Source organism: Myodes glareolus, chromosome 2, assembly GCF_982192425.1.
Source record: "Myodes glareolus chromosome 2, mMyoGla1.1, whole genome shotgun sequence".
Lineage (NCBI taxonomy): Eukaryota > Metazoa > Chordata > Mammalia > Rodentia > Cricetidae > Myodes > Myodes glareolus.
In genome coordinates this window covers 4,300,330-4,326,959 of record NC_142027.1, presented here as the reverse complement: position 1 = coordinate 4,326,959, position 26,630 = coordinate 4,300,330, and the positions used below count along the sequence as shown (strand labels likewise).

General features: G+C 41.5%; 1 protein-coding gene across 2 annotated transcripts in view; it reads left to right on the top strand.

Annotated features, from left to right (window-relative positions):
* LOC125392923 (beta-1,3-galactosyltransferase 5-like) overlaps positions 1-15,341 on the top strand; it is a 28,272-nt gene extending 12,931 nt beyond the window's left edge. For both annotated transcript variants that reach the window (XM_048422908.3, XM_087898788.1), the window contains exon 2: positions 13,208-15,341. In XM_048422908.3, coding sequence (XP_048278865.3) covers positions 13,208-14,140 — 933 coding nt within the window. In that variant the 3' untranslated portion in view covers positions 14,141-15,341. The remainder of the gene's footprint in view (positions 1-13,207) is intronic.
* Positions 15,342-26,630: the final 11,289 nt, after the last annotated feature.

The following is a 26,630-nucleotide window of genomic DNA, read 5'->3' as shown; positions in this document are numbered from 1 at the left end:
ACAGCCTTGTCGTGTTCCTGATTTTAGTGGAAAGGCTTTGAGTTTCTCTCCATTCAATTTGATGTTAGCTGTCGGCTTGCTGTATATTGCTTTTATTATATTTAGGTATGATCCTTGTATCCCCAGTCTCTCCAACACCTTTATCATAAATGGGTGTTGAATTTTGTCAAACGCTTTTTCAGCATCCAATGAAATGATCATATGATTTTTTTCTTTCCGTTTATTTATATGATGGATTACATTGATAGATTTGCGTATGTTGAACCATCCCTGCATCTCTGGGATGAAGCCTACTTGATCATAATGGATGATTTTTCTAATGTGTTCTTGGATTCGGTTTGCCAGTATTTTATTGAGAATTTTCGCATCGATGTTCATGAGTGAGATTGGCCTGTAATTCTCTTTCTTGGTTGTGTCTTTGTGTGGTTTTGGTATTAGGGTAACTGTAGCTTCACAAAAGGAGTTTGGCAGTGACTTTTCTTTTTCTATATTGTGGAATACATTAAGGAGTATAGGTATTAGCTCTTCCTGGAAGTTCTGGTAGAATTCTGCATTGAACCCATCTGGTCCTGGGCTTTTTTTGGTAGGAAGATTTTTGATAACAGCTTCTAGTTCTTCACGACTAACAGGTCTATTTAGATTGTTCACCTGGTCTTGGTTCAACTTTGGTATATGGTACTTATCTAAAAAAATGTCCATTTCTTTTACATTTTCCAACTTTGTGGCATATAAACTTTCGTAGTAAGATCTAATGATTCTCTGAATTTCCTCTGTGTCTGTGGTTATGTCCCCCTTTTCATTTCTGATCCTATTAATTTGCAAGTTCTCTCTCTGCCGTTTGATTAGTTTGGATAGGGGTTTGTCAATCTTGTTAATTTTCTCCAAGAACCAGCTTTTTGCTTCATTGATTCTTTGAATTGTTTTCTGTGTTTCTATTTTGTTGATTTCAGCCCTCAGTTTGATTATTTCCAGTCTTCTACTCCTCCTGGGTAAATCAGCTTCTTTTTTTTCTAGAGCTTTCAAGTGTGTTGTTAAGTCTCCAATGTGTGCTTTCTCTGTTTTCTTTAGGTGGGCACTTAGTGCTATGAACTTTCCTCTTAGCACTGCTTTCATTGTGTCCCATAGGTTTGAATACGTTGTGTCTTTGTTTTCATTATATTCAAGGAAGACTTTAATTTCTTTCTTTATTTCTTCCTTGACCCAGGGGTGATTTAGTAGTTGACTGTTCAACTTCCATGAGTTTGTTGGCTTCCTGGGGGTACCATTGTTGTTGAATTCTAATTTTAATCCATGGTGATCTGACAAGACACAGGTGGTCACTAATATTTTTTTGTATCTGTGGAAGTTTGCTTTGTTACCAAGTATGTGGTCAATTTTCGAGAAGGTTCCATGAGCTGCAGAGAAGAAGGTATACTCTTTCCTATTTGGGTGGAGTGTTCTATAGATGTCTGTTAAGTCCATTTGATTCAGTACCTCCAGTAAATCTCTTATTTCTCTGTTAGGTTTCTGTCTGATTGACCTGTCCATTGGTGAGAGAGGAGTGTTGAAGTCTCCTACTATTAGTGTGTGTGGTTTGATGACTGCCTTGAGTTCTAGAAGAGTTTCTTTTACATATGTGGGTGCCTTTATATTAGGGGCATAGATATTCAAGATTGAGACTTCTTCCTGATGAATTGTTCCTGTTATGAGTATGAAATGTCCATCTCCATCTCTTCTGATTGATTTTAGTTTGAAGTCGATTTTGTTAGATATTAGAATGGCCACACCCGCTTGTTTCTTAGGTCCATTTGCTTGGAAAACCTTTTCCCAACCCTTTACTCTGAGTAGGTGTCTGTCTTTGTGGTTGAGGTGTGTTTCTTGTAGACAGCAGAATGTTGGATCCTGTTTTCGTATCCAATCTCTAAGTCTGTGCCTCTTTATAGGTGAGTTGAGACCATTGATATTAAGTGATATTAATGACCAGTGATCGATGACTCCGGTCATTTTTTTGGGTAGTAGCGTGTATGTGTTTTCCTTCTTTGAGTTGTGCTTGTGAAGGGTCGCTAGATGTCTGAGTTAATGTAGGCAGTGTTGGGAATGTTGGATTCCTTGGGTTGTGATTTTCCTTCTAGTATTCTCTGTAAGGCTGGATTAGTAGCTACGTATTGTTAAAATTTGTTTTTATCCTGGAATATTTTGTTTTCTCCGTTGATAGTGAACAATAGCTTGGCTGGGTAAAGTAGTCTGGGTTTGCATCCATTGTCTCTTAGTTTCTGCAGTACCTCTATCCAGGACCTTCTGGCTTTCATGGTTTCCATCGAGAAGTCTGGTGTAAGTCTGATAGGTTTACCTTTATAAGTTACTTGACCTTTTTCCTTTGCAGCTCTCAATATCCTTTCTTTAGTCTGAATGCTTTGTGTTTTGATTACTATATGACGAGGGGATGTTTTTTTCTGATCCAGTCTATTCGGTGTTCTGTATGCTTCTTGAACCTTCATAGGAATATCGTTCTTTAGGATGGGAAAGTTTTCTTCTATAATTTTGTTGAGTATATTTTCTGGACCTTTGAAATGCAATTCTTCTCCTTCTTCTACTCCTATTATTCTTAGATTTGGTTTTTTTATTGTGTCCCACAGTTCCTGAATGTTTTGTGATGAGAATTTGTTGGATTTGCTGTTTTCTTTGGACAGAGTGTTTAATTTCTCTATGGTGTCCTCAGAGTCTGAGATTCTCTCTTCTATCTCTTGTATTCTATTGGTTAAGCTTGTTTCTGAAGTCTCTGTTCGTTTACCCAGATTTTCCATAGCCAGCCGGCCCTCGGTTTGTGATTTCTTCATTGACTCCATTTCAGTTTTCAAATCTTGAACTGTTACTATTACCTGTTTAATTGTTTTTTCTTGGTTTCCCAGAATTTCATTTACGGATTTACTCATTTCTTCAAACTTTTTGGTATATTTCTCTTCCATTTCTTTACTCATTTCCTCAATTTTTTTGTTATACTTATCTTCCATTTCTTTACGGCAGATTTTCACCTCCTGTTTAAGTTCCTCTATTATTTTCATAAAGAAGCGCTTAGAGTCGATTTCTTCTATTTCTTCTGGAGTAGGGTGTTCAATTCTTCTAGTTTCGAGCTCCCTGGATTCTGGCGATGTCATGTTGCCTTTCAGGTTGTTGGAGGAATTCTTGCATTGGCGCCTGCCCATCTCCCCCACTCTGGATGAAACTCCTCAGCACTTTCTGGATAGAACTCCTCAGCCCTCTCTGGGAAGAACTGCTCAGCAGGGCAACAGGGCTAGCTGGTCTTCCCAGGACCCAGGAGACAAAGGGCCTGCAGCAGTGGGGGGAGGGGAGGGGTCCCTTGGAACACCAAAGACCCTGCCGCAGAAGCTGAGGGGGGCAGGGCTGTGCTCCCTTCCCGGAGAGGCAGGCAGGCTGCCCAGGCTAGCACCCACTCACCTCTCTGGGAAGAACTGCTCAGCAGGGCAACAGGGCTAGTTGGTCTTCCCAGGACTCAGGAGACAAAGGGCCCGCAGCAGTGGGGGGAGGGGAGGGGTCCCTTTGAACACTGAAGACCCTGCCGCAGAAGCTGAGGGGGGAAGGGCTGTCCTCCCTTCCCGGAGAGGCAGGCAGGCTGCCCAGGCTAGCACCCACTCACCTCTCTGGGAAGAACTGCCTCCCTGTACATCTTGAAAATCTATCTAACATGACTTCAAGCTTGACCTATTAACCTGTATTTCTTAATTTTACATTGCTTTTTAAAATGAGGGGAACAAATATAATACCTTTATCAAGAGCAGAAATATACATATAACAAAATTGGCCTTAAGTTTGTATCAATAAACCAAGATCCATACAAGGCAAAAATATTTAGCATATCCCTCTTTAAATGTAAAAGAACATTTGTAAAAAATATTTGGGAATATGGGCATAGTTATTCTCCAAACTGCTTCCTGCTATTTATTGGGTGAAGTAATGTTTCTGAGTCATGGTCAAGGCAACCTTTCTGGGGATCTTGATCCATCAAACCATACTAGTCTGGAAACAATCCACAGGTTCTCATCCTCTGTGAAAATAAAAGAAGAACCTCTTTTCCAAAACAACATATCCTTAGATTCAAATTTTGAATCAAGATACTTTAAACCTGGCTCTAGAAAAATGCCCAAGAACCCACAGGGATGAACCCAGCTGAGACCCTAAGCAATAGAAGAGAGGGTGTCTGAACTGACCTTACCCTGTAGTCAGACTGATGTTTCTTTTAAAGATTTTACCTTTTTTAAAAAAAAATACCATTTACTTGTTTTGGAACTGTCTATATTATTTTTTTTCTCTTTCCCAAGTCTTGGTACATTTATCCAACACTGTGACCCATTTAGAGGTCTTTTATGTCTGAGTCTGTCCTATTGTGTATCTGTAATTCTTTACTGTCCAGAAGCACTTCTTAAAATGCTAAGCGCTTCTTAAAAACTTTAACTGCTCCATTGCTAGGGGAAATACAGCACTGTCTGCTTGTCCTGCCCAACAAAGTAGGGCAGAGCTGTTCGCTGCCTCTGAGAACCATGCACACTGCCCCATCCCTAGGCACACAGCTGGTCCATGTTCCCACCAACCAAGTCACAGCACATTGGTCACAAACTCCATTCCAATGCCCAGTCTTCTGAAAGAGTCAGAGGTCATGTTGGCAGCATGGCCCAGAAAGCCGGCATTTCAAAATGGCACATTTTTTTTTTCCTGCTACCGCCGAATCAGGAAAACCTCTCTTAAAGGAGCTACAACATGCCGCCAGCAAGCAAAGCCCCTTTGGAAAAAAAATTTGACTAAACTTTGGTTTTTAGCGTCTAGAATTCCTTTGCAAGCCCTCTCAGGTTTTAAGTGGATTTTAGTTGGGCACATGGGAGTCAATTTGTACTAAGGAGTGAGCTGCTTGTTGGTTCCTGGACACCTAGCCTTGAAATAATCACATAAAAACTATATTAATTAATTCACTGCTTGTCCCATTAGTTCTAGCTTCTTATTGGCTAACTATTACATACTAATTTAACCCATTTCCATTAATCTGTGCATCACCACGTGGCTGTGGCTTACTGGCTAAAGTTCTGGTGTCTGTCTCCTGTGGGGTTACATAGCTTCTCTCTGACTGTGTCCTTCTTTCTCTCAGCATTCAGTTTAGGTTTCCATGCCTCCCTCTAAGTTCTGCCCTATCAACATGTCAAGGCAGTTTTTTTATTCATTAATGGTAATCACAGCAAACAGAGGAGAATCCCACATCACCTCTGACTGTTCCCTATGAGTTCTAAGGAATGCTCTAGAGACACCAACTCTTTCTATCCTCCCCTGAAGCTCTTTCAGGGTCTGGTGCCTCCTCCACATGCTTCCAGAAGAATTCTTTTGTCACCTCCACAGCATAAGTCACCTTAGAGGCCTTGTATCAGTCACTTCTCTGTGCTGCAATAAAACACTATGACCAAAAGCACCTGATTAGGAAACTAACTTTGGTTCATGGTTCCAGAGGGTTAGTCCATAATGGCAGGGGAGAGATGGCAGCAAAGGGCCAGAGCTGGAAGGTGAGAGATCATATCTCAGCTGCTGACAGGAATCAGAGAGCAGGAACTGGAAGTGGGAGCAAGGTTATAAAAGCCCAGTAACATTCTTCCTCTAGCCATTGGGGACCAAGTATTCAAATACCTGAGTCCATGTGGGGGCGTTTCTTATTCAAAGCCATCCAGGCCTCACTGACAGGGTTCTCAGTGCTGCTTGTGCTGATCAAGGGTCACTCATAAAATAGAGTTGACAGGATGTGCTCATGTGTTAGGAGGTTGGTTATGGAACAGTGACTCATAGTTATAGAGGTAACTAAGCGCCTCAGTAAAGAAGCTAGGGACTCTGGATAGCTGCTGGCTTAGCTCCAATCTCAGTCTGGGGATTGAGAACTCAGAGAAACAATGGTGTAAATTCCAATCCAAAAGCCAACAAATGTAAAAACAAAAGGAAAGTGTTTCATCGGAACACAGGGAATGACAGTCATCTCAGTGAAGCAGTCTTTTTGACCAGACCAGTCCTTGGCTGAGTACAGGAGGCTCATCTCCATGGGGAAGGTTCACCCAATTCAAATGCTATTTTTGTTCCCAAACACCATCTCAGACACCTCCAACATAATATTTAGCCAAGTGTCTGAGATTATCTTATGCCCAGTCAAGCCAACATAAATTAGTCAGCACATTGCAGGAACTGTGTAGGCTATTCTGCCTGGCTCACCCAAGGGACAAAGAGCAGGATTCCAGCTAGGAACTTGGAACTGAGCGCCCCAGCTGTGTCTGGGCATTGCTGAAGACTTCACCATGCCCTCCTGCTCCATGACTGGTGGGGAGCTATGAAGGATGTCTGCCCCATCTCACTCTTGGAGACACTTTTCCTCAGTACGTGGGTCAGCATAAGGGCCTTCACCAAGAACTTGATCTTGAGAAGTCTCGAAGCCTTTTGCTTTTCCCTGTTGTTCTAAAATTTTGGCTTCTTTCCTGAAATAAATTTTTTTTCCTGAAATAAATTTTAAACATTAATTGAGATCCACCATCCAGGATAGATGAAACTAACTGAAAGAAAGATGTGGTGTTACTTTGATGCTAGAAGCACAAGTCTTTATCATCTCCTTAAAAAAAATACAGAATGCCAGCCATAAGTCACAACAGCTTGCTTAAGTTCTTTTAGATCATTCATTCCTATAGGTATCCATCTACCTTCTTTGGATTCTTTTAGGCCTTTAGAATTTGATGCTTTGTCAGTGTAGATTACAGGTTAGGAAACTTAAATCCTGGGTAAGTTATTTCTGACAGCTACTGGTGATGTTAAATCCTGTCCTTGTGCCTTCTTCCCCTGTTCATCAGTTCCAATAATTTCCTCAATTATTTCAAACCTTTTTATTATTGTCTTTTGTAAAGCCTGACTCTCCTGGCCTGTATATATTTCTAGTGATTTCATTGAACTACCTAGCCTCTGTTCCTCATTCTGCACATGTGATTCCAAGGTCTGAAGTTTCTCCTTTAAGGAAAACATCTCATCCTTGGACATTACTTGAATAGCGTGCAGATTGCCATCCTGGAGAGACAGTCTTTCTGCTAACTTATTATAACTTTTAAACAAATTTTGATTGTCAAATTCAACAGTATGAGTTCTTTCAGATAACTTCTTAGCACTCTTAGATATGGATTCAATTTTGTCTGTAATAGTATTAATTTTTTTCAGGTAACATTTGATTAATTGTGCATTAATCATGTCAACTAGCTGCTCATTATTAGTCTGTAAAAATTGTGTCATTTAAAAAACTCCCATATTCTTTCTTAATGATAGAATATGGTGAAGAAAACTGAATCCCAATACCCAATAAATTGAAGTATCACCATACCCATATAAGCCTCACATAATACAATCCATACTGTTAGCAAAAAGTTGTTAAAAGTTGCAATATTAATGAAGTCTGTGATATTGATTTAGTAATTTCCTGTTAGGTGATCCTGTAAACTGCAATCTTTATTGTCCAGCAGATGTCATGGTTGCAGAGTTACAGCTAGAAGCAATGCAACCATTGGCAACAGCCATGGTCCTAGGCTACTTTAGTTTCCCAGCTGTTTTGGTTTTCCCACTTTGGAGCTGGTTAAATACTGAGAAATATGCTTTGCTTGACAAATTAAAAGCAATTAAATCAATTCCATACATGGAGTAAGAAATCCAGAACTCGGGCAGGACCAGAAACCAGAAGCTGCACAACTCACCATGCGGCAAGGAACCGCCCTAGGAAATGCACCAGTTGTGCATGCAATTGGGAAATTTCCAAGTTGCCACGTGCAGTAAACTCTGCTGTGGCAGGGGTTCTACAAGAATCTGCTTAGGTAAAAGCGAGCCAAGCGGGCAGGCTTGGGAGACTCTCTGGGCCTTGGACAGGCTAGGCCGTTATGTCATCCATTTGGTCGGCGTGGAGTCCAAATCCATGTGAGCACCAAATGAAGAAGGACACTTAAAAGAAATCCCACACCAACTCAGAACTGAGAAATAGATATTCATTTATTTAGGGGTAGACTCACAAATCAGAATCCTCTGCTTGAATGGAGATCAGAAACCAAAATCCGCAACCAGAACAGAGAGACTGACAAAGAGACTGGATGCAGGCTCTACATCAGCATATATAGTATAAGAGGCTACGCCCCAGTGGGCGGGTAACCACTAGCTGTAAGACTTCCTATAGCAGACACAGTTTCTTGGTAATTCTATTATAGACAGGAAAAATGTTACATTTCTTATGGGAACAGGAAATCCAGGGAGTGTTGGCATTGGGAATGGCTTCTACTTTGGCCCTGGGCTGCCATTTGGTGTTTATGTAGAGGGTGATGCAGTGGAGGAGGGGAGTGTTAACTCCTGGGAAGTTTAACCTTTGTGAAGTGTCTAGAGAAAATGCACTTTGGAGGTAAAGATATTTGTTCATGGAGCCTGAATTCACATGGTGAGAGGAGAGAACTGGGCTTCCAGCAAGTTTTTGTCTGACCGCCACACTTGCACTGTAGTGTAAACACACAAAAAGTACACATACACACACACTAATATTTTTTTTTGATTTTTTTAATTGTTTCTTATTGAGCTCTACATTTTTCTCTGCTCCCCTTCCTGCCTCTCCCCTCCCTCATTCAACTTTCCCCCAATGTCCCCATGCTCCCAATTTACTCAGGAGTTCCTGTCTTTTTCTACTTTCTACTTCCCATGTAGATTAGATCTATGTAGGTCTCTCTTAGTGTCTGCATTGTTGTCTAAGTTCTCCACAACCCCTGAACCATGTGGGTGACAATTTCAAGTCTGGCTGCCTTCTTGAATCATGTTTGCAGGTTCTTTAGGAACAGAAAATTGCTTAGGCCTCCCTCTTACAAGTCAGGAGCTTAGCTGGGTGGGGTCTTGCCCTGAGGAGACCCTGTCTTTGCTCCAGTTTGGATCCAGGCTTTCTTTAATGTCCTTATCTCTTTCAGCACAAGCCTGGGTTCCAGCATTAAATTAATCTCGTGCTGTTTTTCTCCTCAAACATTTTATATTAATTTTTGTTCCACCTGCTTTTTTTATTGTATGTTTGCTTAAGGGTATCACTAGTAACCACATGAAAAAGTCAGTATTAGTCTGTCTGTTTTGAAATTGCTTTGCCAGTAAAATTGTCTTATCGTTCTATTGCTGTGAAGAGACACTGTGACCTGCAGCAAGGCCACACCTCCTAATAGTGCCACTCCTTATGTGCTTATGGGGGCCGATTACATCTAAACTACCACAGAACTCAGTCAATCCCTTATTCTTCAATTTATCTCAGGCATATTCATTTTTTTTAAATGCACACCAACTCTTTTTCTTTTTAACTTTGTTTTATGTGCATTGATGTGAGGACGTCACATCTTCCGGAACTGGAATTACAAACAACTGTGAACTGCTATGTGGGTGCTGGGAACTGAACCCAGGTCCTCTGGGAGAACAACCAATACTCTTAACCACAGAGCCTTCTCTCTAGCACTCAGAGAAGTTCTTACACAAGGGCAGAAAGTAGCCACATTCTTTGTCAAAATATCACATAAATGGTCTCTATTTCCATTATTAATATTGCTCCCCTCTGAGACATCTTGAGGTGGACTCCCATGGTTCACAGCACTACTGTCACACTCCTACTAGGATGGCCCATTAAGCTCAGTAATCAGTATTCAGCACAGCTCTTTTCCTTATCCAAAGCCCCACTGTCTTCCACATTCCTCCAAAACAAAACAAAGCAGGCCAGTCAGGCTCTATCCCATTCCCTGGTACCAACTTCCATGTTAATTACTTTTCCCTTGCTGTGATGAAACACCATGAGCAAAGGATCTCATAGAAGCATACAGTTGGTCTCATAGTGTCAGAGGGTTAGTGTCCCATGATGACAGCAAAGACAAGAATGTCAAGAACAGCTTAGAGCTCACATCTTGATCCACAGCCATGAGAAAGAGAGTACAGTGGTAATGGTGTGGGTTTTTGAAACCTCAAAGCCAATACCCAGTGACACACCTCCTCTACCAAGTCTATACCCCCAATCCTTCCCAAAGACTTCCACCCACTGATGAAAAAGTCTTCAATCATATATACCCACAGAGGCCATTCTCCCACAAACCACCACAAGGCCTATCTTTGTCTGTGAGACCTCAGAGGACTCTTAGATACTTGTTTGTTGTTGAAGACAGGTGAATCATATGGTTGATTCTGTGCCTCAGTTGTACCCATTTTAGAAGTCACAAAACTGAGTCCAAGAATGCAGCTCACACACTTGCTCTCGGTCACACAGGGAGAGGGTGAAGTGTAAAGTAAAGTGAAAACAACTTGATTCTATCATTATTTTTTCCTAGTTATTCCTAAGAGACACAATCTTCATTTTTGGTAGACAAACTGAGTCTAGAAGATTGTCTTGGAAAGTAGGGTGGAACATTAATCACCAACTGCTCTTCACAAGGAATTCATTTCTTTTTTTTTATTACTTAAAAAAGATACCAATCCAAATTCCCACTCCCTCCCCTTCTCCCAGTCCCCTCCCTCTCCCTCCACAGACCCAACTCCAACCCTAAGGGAGTGCCATGCACCCCACCCTGTGGAAAGTCCAAGGCCCTCCCCACTATGTCTAGGTTGAGCAAGGTTTACATTCAAAGAGAATAGGATCCCATGGAGCCGGTATGTGCAAGTAGAGACACATCCCAGTGTCACTATCAGTGGGCCCTCAGTCTGTCCCAGCTGTCAACCCCCTTCAGAGGGGCTTGGTTGTTCCCATGCTTGTTCACTCCCAGTCCAGTAGGAGTTGGTGAGTTACCATTAGCTCAAGCAAACTGTCTAAGTCGATGACCCCTTCATGGTCTTGAATTCACAAGGAATTCATTTCATCGTGGCTTCTGCCCTGTGACTTAGCCCTCTGGAGGGAGCTAAATTCTTGCTCAACAAAAGTGAGTGTTTTTCTGTCTCAGTGTTACAACACTAACACAGAAGATCTCAAACTTACCACATTCCAGGTTCCTTGAATTTCAAGGTAATTGTGCAAATCAGAAAACCAGAGGTGCTTTTGTGTTCATTACTTTTCTCATTGCTGTGACCAAATACCTAAAGAGAAATGACTTACGATGGGGGAGATTTACTTTGGATACTGACTTGAGGTGATTCTCTTTTGCAGCAGGAATACACACATACCACTGGGAGCAGTTTGTAGCTGTGATAGCAGAGTGTGAGATTATTGCTCATATCTTGTGGATCAGAAGGCAGAGAGAGGACATGAACTGAATGGTGCCATAAACTCAACACTCATTCCCCAGGACTCCCTTCTTGTAGTTTGGCTCCATCTCATAAAGAGTTCTACAACCTTTTCCAACAGCACCGTCAGCTGCAAACCAAGAGTTCAGACACATGAGTTGTCAGGAACTCAAAGTGTTAAGAGTTGCTTTTTGAGCATGCTTAATTAGAGCAGAGAAGTCTGTGGCCATTTGTTGGGGAGTAGCCTCTACAAAAATACCTCTTACCAGGCTAGAGGTGTTGGGATTTAGAAATATAGTAAAGAGTATGAAAACACAAATGAAAATAATAAACTGGAGAAACATATAGGATAGTATCCAGAGTGAATTCCAGTGAGTTCTGAAATTTGCATTGAATTTCCACTTGCTTTAAATACCCCTTACCCCAAAAGGTAGGAGTAAGACAAAAAACTCCATTAACATGATACAAGGCAATGAACATACCAGTTGAAGGTTGTGGGCTATATCCATAGTTAAATATTTTGTTGTTAGAACAAAATAAGTCATGCTCACACCCTAGACCAAAACACTCTGTAGGCAAAACACCCCCTGTGTGGAATCCAAAGTTATCTTCATAAAGGACCTGGATCCTTAGTTGGATCTTTAGACTTTTGTTTGAAGCAGGAACATATTTACTTCTTTTTTCCTGAAGTACAAGGTCTAGCTATAAGCTACACCTGTTGACAAAAATCTTGAGAGAGCAGGACTCCTGGTCTACAACTAGGTGGTAGCAGTTTGAGATGGAGGCAGAACAACCGTGAAAGAAGTATAGGTAAGTTCCAACTCTCTGACCTTGTCAATGTGGAAATAGGCTCATAATTTTGGGCCTTCACAGCCAGTCATGTGCTTGTACCCAGAATGCACTGCTTCTAGACCTGTGCTTGCACCCTGAATGCACAACTGTCAGACCTACAGGCTGTCTAGCTCTACTGGGACATTCCTTGTTATGGAGTCACCAGAGGTCAGAGCTGAGGATCTGTTGGGAGATCTGGTCTCATCTACTGAAGGACAAGAAGTCTGAATAATCCGTCAGTGAAGGGCTGGCAGTTTCCAGAACTGGGACCAGCATCTAGAATCCCAAGGCTGTCAGTGTGGCACTGGGGGACAGCAAGGCAGGCTGTCCTGTGTGCTTCAATATTGAGGCATGGCTTCCATTTCTGTATTCGAAGAGCCCAGACTTTCTTCCTTTCTTTTTCTTTTTTATATTTTATGTATGAGTGTTCTACATGTATTCCTGCGTGCCAGAGGAGGGCATCAGATCATATTATAGATGGTTCTGAACCTCCATGTGGTTTCTGGAACTGAAATTGTGATCTTTGTAAGAGCAGCCAATGTTCTTAAGCTCTGAAGTATCTCTCTAGCTTCTCCAGAGTTTTCTAAACCATGGATCTCTTCATCTATCTCACCCACCTGGCACATCAACTCATATTTTTTAAAAGTTCATTTTTAAATTGTGTGTATGTGGGGTTTTGTATAATATAGTACAAATATATAATGTGTACTGTTTACACAGGTTCACATTCCATTTCCTTAATTATCTATTTTTCATTTGTGTTTGGAACTTTTTGGGAAAACTTTAAAGGTTTTAAGTTTGTGTGCATGGGAATTTTGCCCGCATGTTTATCTGTGCACCACTTGTGTGCAGTGCCCACAGAGTCCAGAAGAGGGCGTCAGATCCACTGGAACAGCTTATGCAGGTAATTGCTGGCAGGAAATGCTTCTAACCACTGAGCTGTCTCTCTAGCCCTGTGATATGAACTTCCAGATACTTCTCTGTTAGTTCCTTATAAAGTATAAATTCTGGCCCTGGTGCTAGGTTTGGAACACCAGAACAGAGCCCTCTGATCTCCTTGTGTTTGAGTATCTGTTACTCCACTTTCTCTCCTGGGAGACCTGGCAGTTTGTCTTTGTTCTTTCAGATGGACTTCATGAAGATGAAGATGAGGCTGGTTTATGCTTTCATTCTGATGATGGGCGCTCTTTGCTTGTACTTCAGCATGGAACCTTTTGAGGAACCGCCAATTGTTTACAAGAAAGGTCACGGGAAGTTCCTCCAGCTTCCAGATATAGACTGCAAGCAGAAGCCCCCTTTCCTTGTGCTGCTGGTGACTTCGTCCCACAAGCAGCTGGCGGCTCGCATGGCCATCCGCAAGACATGGGGTAGAGAGGCAGAGGTGCGGGGAAAGCGTGTGAAGACCCTCTTCCTCCTGGGGGCCTCAGACAGAACCTATGAGATGAATGCCATAGCCCAGGAGGGCAAGCAGTACCGTGACATCATCCAGAAGGATTTCAAGGACATCTATTTCACCTTGACCCTGAAGACCATGATGGGCATGGAATGGGTCCACCACTTTTGTCCTCAGGCAGCTTTTGTGATGAAGACAGACTCAGACGTGTTTGTGAATGTTGGTTATCTGACTGACCTGCTGCTAAAAAAAAACAAAACCTCCAGGTTCTTCACGGGTTCCATAATGTATGATTACACTCCCATCAGGGAGACATTCAGCAAGTGGTTTGTGAGTAAATTTGAATATCCCTGGGACAGGTACCCACCTTTTTGTTCTGGTACAGGTTATGTCTTTTCTAGTGATGTGGCCAGCAAAGTTTTCAATGTCTCAGAGAGTGTCCCATTCCTCAAGCTGGAGGATGTGTTTGTTGGGCTCTGCTTGGCCATGCTGAAGATCCAGCCTGAGGAACTCCACACTGAACCGACCTTTTTCCCATTTGGCTTAAGCTTCTCTGTGTGCAGCTTTCGGAAAATTGTGACCTGCCACTCCGTGATGCCCCAGAACTTACTCACTTACTGGCAGGCACTGGAGAACTCTCAGGAACAGAATTGCTCTGCTGTCTGAGGGGAGCCTGTGGCGCAAACTTCCAATAACCTTTGGTGATACTTGGGAAGATCTGGGATGACCTTACTGGGAACTGTCAGGGGTAGAGAGAGAAGAAGGAGGAATGCAAACAGTGTTGTTCTCAATGCCATTCATATACAAGCAGAGTCAAGACTTGTTCCCACTTGGCACCCAGAGCAATAGCAGATCTCATCTACCAGGCTTTTGCACTATGTTCTCAAGGTTTGAGACATGCCTTCATCTGCTCATTTCAGGGCTCAGTATACATATGAAGCCATGGATGTGATCATTCCCATTTTACAGGTCAGGAGCCAGTAGCCATGGTTACTTACTTGTCCAAGGACGCCCAGCCTGAGGATGGAGCAGGAATGACAATCAATTGTTTTGCTAATTCAACTGGTGACCCCCCAACTGAGTGTCCCATTATTTGCCAGATGGCAGTGGTGGAAGAAGCTTAGGGTGGGTGTCTTAAAACAAATAGTGTCCTTCAGGCCCTCTCCTGAGTCCCCTGCCCCTCACTTCCCAATCCTTCTACTTTTAAATGCTAAGTCTGGGATGAACCAGCTTTCTCAGCCCTTTCCCCTCACTTGAATGATGTAGCTAGGCAGTGAGTCTGTTAGCTACTGCATCCTCAATGCATCTTCAATATGAGACATGCACACCTGCAGACACTAGCTCACCTCCATGCTAGAGGAAACTGGGTTATATGAGCATATAAATCAGCCTGAGAAGCCATTGGTGAGTCTTTCTATATAGGCTGATCACATTGCTGAAATCCTAGTGAGGGTGATATCTCCTCTGAATCTTCTGGGGCACCTGGTCTCTGCTGAGGATGTCTTGATGGATTAATGGTGATCAGTTGCAGCTCTGGAGCACTTTAGACCTCTAAGTTCAAACTCAAGAAGAGCCAGGCACAGGCATGGTCTGGTGTAGGAGTTCCTTCTGTTTGTGTGCTGCTTTCATTGGTTAAAGAATAAAGAAACTGCCTTGGCCTAGTTGATAGGGTGGAACTTAGGTAGGCAGAGAAAACAGAACTGAATCCTGGGAGGAAGAAGGGAGAGTCAGAGAAGCCATGGATCCTCTGCCTGAGATGAATGCTGGTTAGACTCTCCAGTAAGCCACTGTCATGTCGTGATACACAGATAAGAGTTAGCCAATAAGAAGTTAGAGCTAATGGCCAAACAGTGTTTTAATTAATACAGTTTCTGTGTGGTTATTTCAGGTGTAAGCTATCCAGGTGGCTGGGACAAACAAGGGGCCCCCTCCTCATGCAACAATGGTCTGTATGTGTGTCCAAGAACTTTGCTGGGACCTGAACTGGTCCAAGCTCCTGGGGTGCAGAGCATGGAGATGGGCCCAGTCGAAGGACTTCCCTGCGTCTGTGATCCTTCCCCAGCTCTACACACTGGATTATCACATGGTCATAGATCTGCTGAGTATGTTGGCTTGGAATTTAACCCTGGATGTTTTCATAGCTGGGTAAAAATAGGGGCCTGTAACATGAGGGGGCCTGTTTGTTTGTTGTTTATGTCCTGCCCAGTTCCCCACAGCTAGCAAGGTCCCAAAGAAAATCACACAAAGATCTCTATAAGTTATAAAGCTGATTGGCCCATTAGGTCAGGCTTCTTATTATTTCCTGTAGCTTATATTATCCCATTGTTCTTATCTATGCTAGCCATATGGCTTGGTACCTTTTTCAGTGAGGCAGATCACATCCTGCTGCTTCGGTGATCTGGGAAGGAGTGGGAGGAATCAACTTCCTCCTCCCCAGAATTCTCCTGCTCTCCTTGCATCATTTCCACTTCCTGTCTGGTTTTCCTGCCTACACCTTCTGCCTGGCCAATCAGAGCTTTATTTAAAACATGATTGACAGAATACAGACAATTCTCCCACACCAGGGGCTCATGGACATTCAGCCACTGTCACTAGACATTTAATCTTGCTCTGTATCATTGGAATTATTGCTTTCCCCCTGCTTTTTACTTTACTAGATTTTACTAAGGCTTCATATGACTGCGTGACTATAAATATTGCAATATGCTCTCATCTGAACTCAGCAAAATTTACACGAGATAGAACTATTGCTTTTCCATTTGGAGGAACCTGGTTCCTACCTCCAGCGCCTCATTTCCACACTTGTTCCTATCCCTCTTCTGAGTCTCTCTTGGGGGAAATTCTTCTGTCTGTGACCTTTTTCAAAATCATACAGCACCATGTTCTGGATCTTTAGTTCAGAATATGTGAAAATCTGAGCCAGGGAAAGAGAATGGTGATTGTTCCTGGGTGTGTACTAGGGAATACATATACCATCAAAACCAAAACCAGCCAGATCTTCTCTTGACAGGTAGAAAAGCCAAGGCTTGTAACAATATGGTGGCTTTGCCATCTAGAGGGTGGAAGAACTGACATCAGGACCTGGCAGCAGCCGCTCTGCATCAGAGCTTCCCTTTATTCATTCCTTCATTAGCCATGTTTGCTCACTGCATTCACACACATCACGAGCAAGGTCAAGGTGAGGGTCTCCAGACAGCAGACCTGAGTGAGCACTCAGTCCCGAGAATCTGGTTGGGCACAGGTTCTCTTGGTCTATGTACAGGCCTCGTATACAAGCAGCCAAATGCCACACCACGTTTATTCAAGAGAGCTAAATTCCACTGACTTGTTGACTGGAGACAATACCAGAATCAAGTAGGCTTTCTACTCCTTCCTGGTTTGGGATTTCAAAGAATATAATGACTCATAGTGGTCGAGGCAAGATGTGAACCCCTAGTACTTTTCTGTGATTTGCTGGTTCTGAAATGTGGAAGAGACAGTTCACGTGTGATAAGCACTGAACTCAGAGACTGAGTTAGGTTTAGTTGGTCAAGGTAAACAGAAGTTCAACCCTGTTATCTTCTACCTGGAATTCACATTAGGGTTAAAGGCACATGTCTTAAAGGAGGCCTGGCAGGGCTAGATCAGTTCCCACCAATGTCAGGAACAGTGACTGCTGCCTATCAACACAACAAACTTACTTATCAATTCATTTTGTGCCCTTCTAGAGCCTCTTCACTCCCTCCTTCCTCTCCTCTCCTTGGTTTCTTTCCTTCCTTCTTCTCTCCCCTTTCTTCCTTCCTCCCTCCCTCTCCCTTTCTTCCTTCCATTCTGGCTTTGAACTCACAATCCCCCTGCCTGACCCTCCCGAGTACTAGAGCTACAGACATGTACCACACTTGGCAGAAATTTATTCTCCATTAAAGAAAATGACTGTTAAGGAGGCTTTGAGAGTAGAGTGAGGCTATGGTAAGTGGAAATGGGACAGGCACCATCAGTATTCCTGAAGTGCCAGAGAATCTTTTGAGAGAAAGTACAAGCAAATAGGTCATACCCCAATATGTCTTCTGGGCACAACACACAGAATATGAAGCTCACCAAGTTTTTTCTTCATCTCCTGGTGGTGATTTCTGAGACCATTGCTGATCCATTAGAGCTTCAGTTGGACATGGCTTAGGTCTCAGAGGACTGTGGAATGCTGCCCTCTGAGAGAACAAAAGCCAACAGTCCCTGCACATGAGAGCCTGTGAAGTTCCTCTGTAATGTCCTGCCAGTCAGAGCAGAGTGTCTGCTTCCAGTGTGGTGTTTCCCCTTAAACTCTTAAATATGAATAACAGGACTGCCAAATGTGAATATCTTCAAAGATGAACATGAATGAAAGTGGATCTATACCAGTAGCTCTAGAGAACTGAAAAGATGGGGATGGCATTTGCCTCAGGGGAACTGGAGTCCTTCCTATAATGAGAGTAATGGCAGGTGGGTCCCCTCTGTGGTGATAACCTTCTGATACTGCCTCTTAGGAGTTATCTTTAAAGCAGTAAGTCACTTGTTTACAACCCTCAGGTTAATACCCTTGACAACAAAGTGATAGGGAAGATTTCTCCAGGCAATAAGGCAATATACAGACAATAAGGGGGTTATACAGGGTGAGTTTAGGTCAGAGCACACAGGCTCCCTTCAGATGATATACCATGATACATGTGCATACCATCAGTGATTAACAGGTGTGTGTGTGTGTGTGTTAATCATTGTGCCCTTTGTGCCTCATGGTGTCTCAGATGAGGCATAAGGTTAAGATCCCTATGCTCTCAGGTAGTGGGTGTGGTTTCCTGTGAGCCCTTCCTTTCTTCCCTCAGATTTTCCTCCTTGGTGTCTGTTGACCAGCTATGAGCTGTGCCATGACAGCGTGTGTCACTGACTGACTGCACAAAGATCCCTGCACTCCTGTGGATTTCCTACAATTAGTCCAGGAACAAATCCTTCAGGCCTGTGACCCAAGGCAGAAGGCAACTGAAAGCCAATGGAATCTCGTCTCACTTTTCCTGTTGAGGTGAAGTTAGAGGTCATGGGTCCCCAACTGTGGCATAGTCTACTTTTTGTCAGACTTATCATAAGTAAAAATGAGTCCAACTGTGTCAGGCTACTGTGATGCCAGGTCTTCTTTTCACTGTGCTCAGAAAATATCCCACATTGAGTCCTAACATTGCTTGTTATCCTGAGCTTATAATTACATCCTAAAGAGGCATCTGCCAAGGTTTATGGAAATGATTAGCACTGAAATTGGGCTTCAAAATACTCTTAAAGACTTTGAGTGTGCAAACTTTTTAGATGCCCACAGGTGGGATTTTATATTTATAGGGTTATATTAATTTTCTTACACAAATACTTTTTAACGATTCATGATTTTACCCCAAATAGTACCCATAGAGAGTCAATGCCTCTGGGCTGTAACCCACAGGGAATGCCCATAGTAGTGTATCTGATGTGGAATTTCCCTTTGTATGCTGTGAATACCATTGGTTAATACAGAAACTGTGTTGAGTCCATGATAGGGTAGAATAGAGCTTGGAGGGGAAAACTAAACTGAATGCTGGGAGAAAGGAGGTGGAGTCAGAGAGAAGCCATGGAACCACCACCAGCGACAGACATGATAGAAGCTTTTGCGTAGGCCATGAGCCTCATGGTAAAATATAAAATAATGGAAATTGGTTAAATTAAGATGTAAAAGCCAGCTAATAAGAAGTTAGAGCTAATAGGTCATACAGTGATTTAATTAATACAGTTTCTGTGTGGTTATTTTGGAAATCTGGGTTGCCTGGAAATGAACAAGTGGCCTCTTACAACAAATTGGTGCTCCAATGTGTGCTAGCTAAATCCATGTAAAACCTGAGAAAGTTTGAAAAAGAGTTCTAGACACAAAGAAACAGAGTTTAATACAGTTTCTTGGTAGCCATAATTTTTTTTCTAGATGGGCTTGTGGTGAGACAGGCACTGTGGGATACAGCAAAAACTGTATGACTTCTTTAAAAAATTGATGGCATTCTGGTTCACCAGGACAAATGACTCCAACTCTTGCAGGAGGTCCAGCTATAGACCATTTGGGTGGAGTCTGTGAGCAGACTGCTACAACTTGCTTAATGGCAATATAGACCCAGTGTGGGCCTGAAAATGGGGCTGTGAGCATGGCTCATGCTGGACAGATCTCTGCCCCACCATGTTGGACTAGGCAGAGTCGAAAGACAAAGCAGCCTTAGTTGCTGCTTAGCATTTTAAGAAGCACTTCTGGTCAGAAAATGATTACAGATACACAGTAAAGATATATTCAGATTAAAAAAAGACCTCTAAATGGGTCACAATGTTCGATAAATGTACATAGGCTTGGGAGAGAGAAGAAAAAGAGTACAGAGAGTTATAAAAAGAAGTAAATGGTTTTCTAAAAATTAAACAAAGTCTTTAAAGAGACAGAGTCAACTTGTAGAAAAAGCAATAGAGAAAGAAAAATAAGCCACATAAAGATGGAATATACACAAAGAGTGTGGAAATGTATATTATTATGTTTTCTTTAAATTTTTTGACTGTGAAGGATCTAAGTACAGAAAAACAGTTCATTGTATGGGATGTTAAGTTAAACCAATATATCTACTTTAAAAGTATCTTGATTTCAAAATATGGGTTTAAGGATTTGTTGCATTGGAAAAGAGGTTCTTTTGTTTCCACAGAGGATAAGTGCCTGTTGAATTTTTCCAGACTACTGTGGTTTGATGCATCAAGATCCCCTGAAAGGTCACCATGAACACCCCCCAAAATGACCTTGCCCAACAAAAAGCAGAAAGCAGTTTGGAGAGAACTACATCCAAATTCCCCAAGTATTGTTTATAAATGTTTCCTTACATTTAAAGGGAGATATGTTGTAGTGATTTGTATTGGTATGGCTCTTGGTTTATTGATACAAATTTAAGGTCAATTTTGTTATATGTATATTTCTGATCTTGATTAAGGTATTGTGTTTGTGCTACTCATTTAAAATATAATGTATTATTAAGGAATATAGGTTAGTAGAGAATCATCTATAATAGTCAAGCTTCTAGTCATGGAAATATGCTGGGAGAACTTGGCTTGAGAAACAGACCTGGCTGATAAGACAGTTCTCAGGAGCACTTACAGATGGTGCTGGAGAATGGATGACCTTGAGGTATCCTGAATGAAAGCCAAGAGTGAGGGGTTTATGAACCTCTATATTAGTATGTTACTTCTTAAGGAGGGAGTGAATCTATGGAGAAGATAGCTCCCTTCAGCTCAGGATAAACTGTTGATATAACTTATTTTAAAGGTAGAAATTTGGAGAGGAGACAGTGCAGTCATTAGGAAGATTGTTATTCTAACTACCAAGTATGGCCATTCCTCTACCTGTAGCAGCTGATTAAATGCTTGCCCACAGGTGTCTCTATGGGTCTAACAGATCTGTGTAACATTCTATTCTCCAGTCCAATGTGTACCCATTGTAACTGCTTCCTCTGCAGGTCGGGGTATCCATGGATGATGTGTGTGGTCTCAAATTACTGATATGTGTAGTCTCAATGTACTGATCTAAGATAGAGTGACATACAGTGATATTTTGTTTATGATATAACAAGTAAAGCTTGTCTGAAGATCGGAGTACAAAGCTAGCCACACTAGTCAGTCATACAAGCCAGGCACTAGAGGTTCATGCCCTTGTCACCAGCACTAGAGAGGAATACAAGATGGGGTGAGACAGGAACCTGCTCTCTTTTCAGTCTGAAGATTTCTAGAGGTAAGAGTTCTCTAGTGACATGGCTGTTTTGCTTCTCTGATGTCTCAGCTTGAACCCCAATATCTGTCTCTGGATCTTTTATTAGTTGTTCTACAGTGATGGGAATGCACGTGGCAGGTTTTCTCAACAGAGACAGATCCGGATGTCAGGTGATTATTATGACTCAGTCATCTTTCCTCACAAAAGACTTCACCATCACTATCTGTTATTGATGCCCCAAAAGTCATTTTCACAGACAAACATGTGCCATTTATCCTTGACAATCACTCATTCATTCATCTTCTACTAAACATGTATTTATCCATGAAATATGCTAGGAATGTCAGTATCCTAACCAGCTTGTGTCACTACAGTGAAATCCAGGATATGGGCTTCCTGTGGTGCCAAGAAGAACCTTATGATTTATGGGATTCAAATGCAAAGTCAGATGACCTCATTTGCTTGGTCTTCTGGCAAAGGATGCATGTTGCATGTACTGTGACCCGAAGAGAAGTGGGTGACAAACAGGGTTCCACAATTCTGTTTTGAGGGCATATCACAATGTCTGCGGGTCTTCCTTACAACACCTGCTGATACCAGCACTGGGACCCTGACATGCTACTGACTAAAACAGAATGTGATATGTGTATGTTTCTTGGACAGGGAAGGAAACAGCCCAAGGAAGTTAGTAAATTATAGTGTTGGGGAGATTGCTCAGTTGGTAAAATGCTTGTCTTGCAAGCATGAGAACCTGCGTATGACCTGCCATTCCCAGAAGCCACGCACACACACACACACACACACACACACACACACACACACACACACGTGTGGTGACATGCTAGTATTCCTTGCTCTAGGGTGGGAAAATAGGATTCCTAGGGTTCACTAGCTCCTCAGCCTTGCTTAATTGGTGGGCTTGGGTAAGAGAGCCTATCTTAAAGAATGACAGTATCACCAAAAAGGCCATGCAAAATTGTCCTCTGGCCTTCACGAACACACACACACACACACACACACACACACGAACATGGATATATATACTAAATGTATATGCATCTATAGATCGACCATTAAGTGTAATTTTAATGTAGTTTCTCACCCTGCAGTGCCATCTCATGGCAGAAGTTAAGTACTACATTTATGCTTGTCTGTAGCAGTCTCATAAAGCTAATCTGTAGTTTTTAATGTAAAATGGGAAACAATGAATAATTCCCTAGAGCGCCAAGTGTGGATGAATTCTGTCAACTACAAATGCACCCCAGAGGAAAAACTGGCCATTACATTGAATCACTGAACACACACCTCTGTGGAACGGATGATTAAAAGAAATCCCACACTGGCTCAGAATTGAGAAATAGGTGGTTTTTTATTTAGGGGTAAACTCACAAATCAGAATTCTCTGCTTGAACAAAGAACAGAGATCTAATTCAGCAATCCAGCAATCTGAAAGAGCATCCGGGGGAAAAAGGAAGAAGGGGCAGATCCAAGTGCTTTTGTAGTATGATTGGGAATCTCTTGGGTATATTCCCAAGAGTGGTACTGCTGGATCCTGAGGTAGGTTGACTCACAATTTTCTGAGAAACCACCACACTGATTTCCAAAGTGGTTGCACAAGTTTGCATTCCCACCAGCCATGGATGAGTATTCCCCTTACTCCACATCCTCTCCCAGCATAGATTATTTTTGGTGTTTTTGATTTTAGCCATTCTGACTGGTGTAAGATAGTATCTCAAGGTTGTTTTGATTTGCATTTCCCTGATAGCTAAGGAAATTGAACGTGTCCTTAACTGTATTTTGGCCATTTGAAATTCTTCTGTTGAGAATTCTCTGTTCAGTTCAGTACCCCCATTTTTTAATTGGGTTAATTAGAATTTTAATATATAGTTTTTTTGAGTTCTTTATATTTTGGAGATCAGACCTTTGTCTGATGTGGGGTTGGTGAAGATCTCCCATTTAGTAGGGTGCCTTTTTGTCTTAATGACTGTGTCCTTTGCTTTACAGAAGCTTCTCGGTTTCAGGAGGTCCCATTTATTCATTGTTGCTTTTATTGTCTGTGCTACTGGGGTTATATATAGGAAGTGGTCTCCTGTTCCCATGTATTGCAGGCTACTTCCCACTTTCTCTTCTATCAGGTTCAGCGTGGTCAGATTTATATTGAGGTCTTTAATCCATTTGGACTTGAGTTTTGTGCATGGTGATAGATATGGATCTATTTTCATTTTTCTACAGGTTGATATGCAGGTATGCCAGCATCATTTGTTAAAGATGCTTCTTTCTTCCACTGTATAATTTTAGCTTTTTTGTCAAAAATCAGGTGCTCATAGGTTTGTGGATTAATATCCGGGTCTTTGATTTGAATCCATTGTTCAACATCTCTGTTTTTATGCCAATACCAAGGTATAGCTCTATAATAATGTTTGAATTCAGGAATGGTAATGCCTCCGGAAGTTCCTTTATTGTATAGGATTTTTTTTGGCTATCCTGGGTTTTCTGTTTTTTCATATAAAGTTGGTTATTGTTCTCTCAAGGTCTGTGAAGAATTTCATTGGGATTTTGATGGGAATTGCATTGAATCTATAGATTGCCTTTGGTAGAATTGCCATTTTTACTATGTTGATCCTACCAATCCAAGAGCATGGGGAATCCTTCCATTTTCTGGCGTCTTCTTCATTTTCTTCCTTCAAAGCCTTAAAGTTCTTGTTAAATCACTTCCTTGGTTAGAGTTACCCCAAAATATTTTATGTTATTTGTGCCTATCATGAAAGGTAATGTTTCTCTGATTTCCTTCTCTGCTTCTTTGTTCTTTGTGTATAGGAGGGCAATTAATTTTTTTGAGTTGATCTTGTATCCTGCCACATTACTAAAGGTGTTTACCAGCTGAAGGAGTTCTTTGGTAGAGTTTTTGGGGTCACTTATGTACACTATCATATCATCTGCAAATAATGAAAGTTTGACTTCTTTCTTTCCGATTTGAATCCCCTTGATCTCTTTATGTTGTCTTATTGCTATTGCTAGAACTTCAAACACTATATTGAAGAGATATGGAGAGAGTGGACAGCTTTGTCTTGTTCCTGATTTTAGTGGGATGGCTTTGAGTTTCTCTCCATTTATTTTAATGTTAGCTGTCGGCTTGCTGTATGTTTTTTTTTTTTACTATATTTAAGTATGATCCTTGTATCCCTAATCTCTCCAAGACCTTTATCCAAGATAGGTATTTTGAAAATACCTTGGCTTCAAAATTGAAGTCAAAAGGTATGTTACTTTGGAGAAGAGATTTTGCTTTTGTTTCCACAGAAAATGAGAGGCTCTGGATTTATTCAGAGTTAAGAAAAATCATCTTTGACCAAGGGAGACCACCTGAGCAATCTCCGGCAGGAATAGATGGCCCAGATGTCTGAGTTCTTCATCCAGAACAGGTTCAAGACTACTGCCTGAGATGATCAAGACTCACAGGATACTTCAGTCAGGACTTGATCATAACTCTAAATTTTCTTTAGGTTTCCATAAGATTATCAGCGCCCCCAACCAGCTGGAAGTAGCCTGGATTACTATGCCCATATTCTCAAAAAATGGACTATGGATATTTTCCTTTGTTTTTTTAAAAAAGAGGGGGATGTGGTGCGGGAGAATTGTCTGTATTCTGTCAATCATGTTTTAAATAAACGGTGATTGGCCAGGCAGGAGGTGTAGGTGGAAAAATCAGACAGGAAGTGGAAATGATGCAAGGAGAGCAGGAGAATTCTGGGAAGGAGGAAGCTGATTCCTCCCAGTCCTGCCCAGATCACTGAAGAAGCAATATGTAAGTTGCCCAGCTAGAAAAGGTACTGAACCACATGGCTAAAATAGATCAGAAAAATGGGTTAATCAAGATATGAGAGTTAGCTAATAAGTAGCCTGACCTAATGGGCCAATCAGCTTTATAACTTATCGAAATCTCTGTGTGGTTGATTTTCTCTGGGGCTTGCCGGTTGTGGGGTACTGGGCGGGGACAGAAAACACAAATAAGCAGGCCCTACATGCTACAGGTGTTGAATTTTGTCAAATGCCTTTTCTGCATCTAATGAAATGATCATATGTTTTTTGTTTCATTTTATTTATATTATGGATTGCATTGATTGATTTTCATATGTTGAATCAGCCCTTCATCTCGGGGATGAAGCCTACTTCATCATAATGGATGATTTTTTGATGTGTTCTTGGATTCTGTTTGCTAGTATTTTACTGAGAATTTTTGTATCTTTGTTCATGAGTGAGATTGGTCTGTAATTCTCTTTCTTGGTTGAATCTTTGTGTGGTTTTGGTATCAGGGTAACTGTAGCTTCATAAAAAGAGGTTGACAATGACTCTTCTGTTTCCATTAAGTGAAACACATTAAGGAGTATAGGTATTAGCTATTCTTGGAAGTTTTGGTAGAAGTCTGCATTAAAATCATCTGCTTCTGGGCTTTTTTTTTGTTGGGAGGTTTTTGATGACAGCTTCTATTTCCTCACAACTCATAGGTCTCTTTAAATTTTTCATCTGGTCTTGATTTAATTTTGGTATATGGTATTTATCTAAGGACATGTCCATTTCTTTTACATTTTCCAATATTGTGGCATATAGGCTTTTGTAGTAAGACCTAATGATTCTATGAATTACCTCAGTGTCTGTTGTTATGTCCTCCTTTTCATTTCTGATCTTGTTAATTTGAATGTTCTTTCTCTGCCTTTTGATTAGTTTGGATAGGGGTTTGTCAATCTTGTTGATTTTCTCCAAGAACCAGCTCTTTGTCTTATTGATTCTTTGGATTCTTTTCTGTGTTTCTATTTTGTTGATTTCAGCCCTCAGTTTGATTATTTCCAGTCTTCTACTCCTCCTGGGTGAATCTGTTTCTTTTTTTCTAGAGCTTTCAGGTGTGCTGTTAAGTCTCTAATGTGAGCTTTCTCCATTTTCTTTATCTGGGCACTTAGAGCTATGAACTTTCCTCTTAGCACTGCTTTCATAGTGTCCCATAGCTTTGGGTATGTTGTGTCTTTATTTTCGTTGAATTCAAGTAAGATTTTAATTTCTTTCTTTATTTCTTCCTTGACCCAGGGTGGTTCAGTAGTTGACTGTTCCATTTCCATGAGTTTGTAGGCTTTCTGGGGATGGAATTGTTGTTAAATTCTAACTTTACTTTATGGTGATCTGATAAGACTTTTTTTTTTTTGTATCTGTGGAAGTTTGCTTTGTTACCGAGTATGTGATCAATTTTTGAGAAGGTTCCATGAGATGCTTAGAAGAAGGTATATTCCTTCTTATTTGGGTGGAATTTTCTATAGATCTCTGTTAAGTCCATTTGATTAGTCACATCTGTTAGTTCTCTTATTTCTCTGCTGGGTTTCTGTCTGGTTGACCTGTCCATTGGTAAACGAGGAGTGTTGA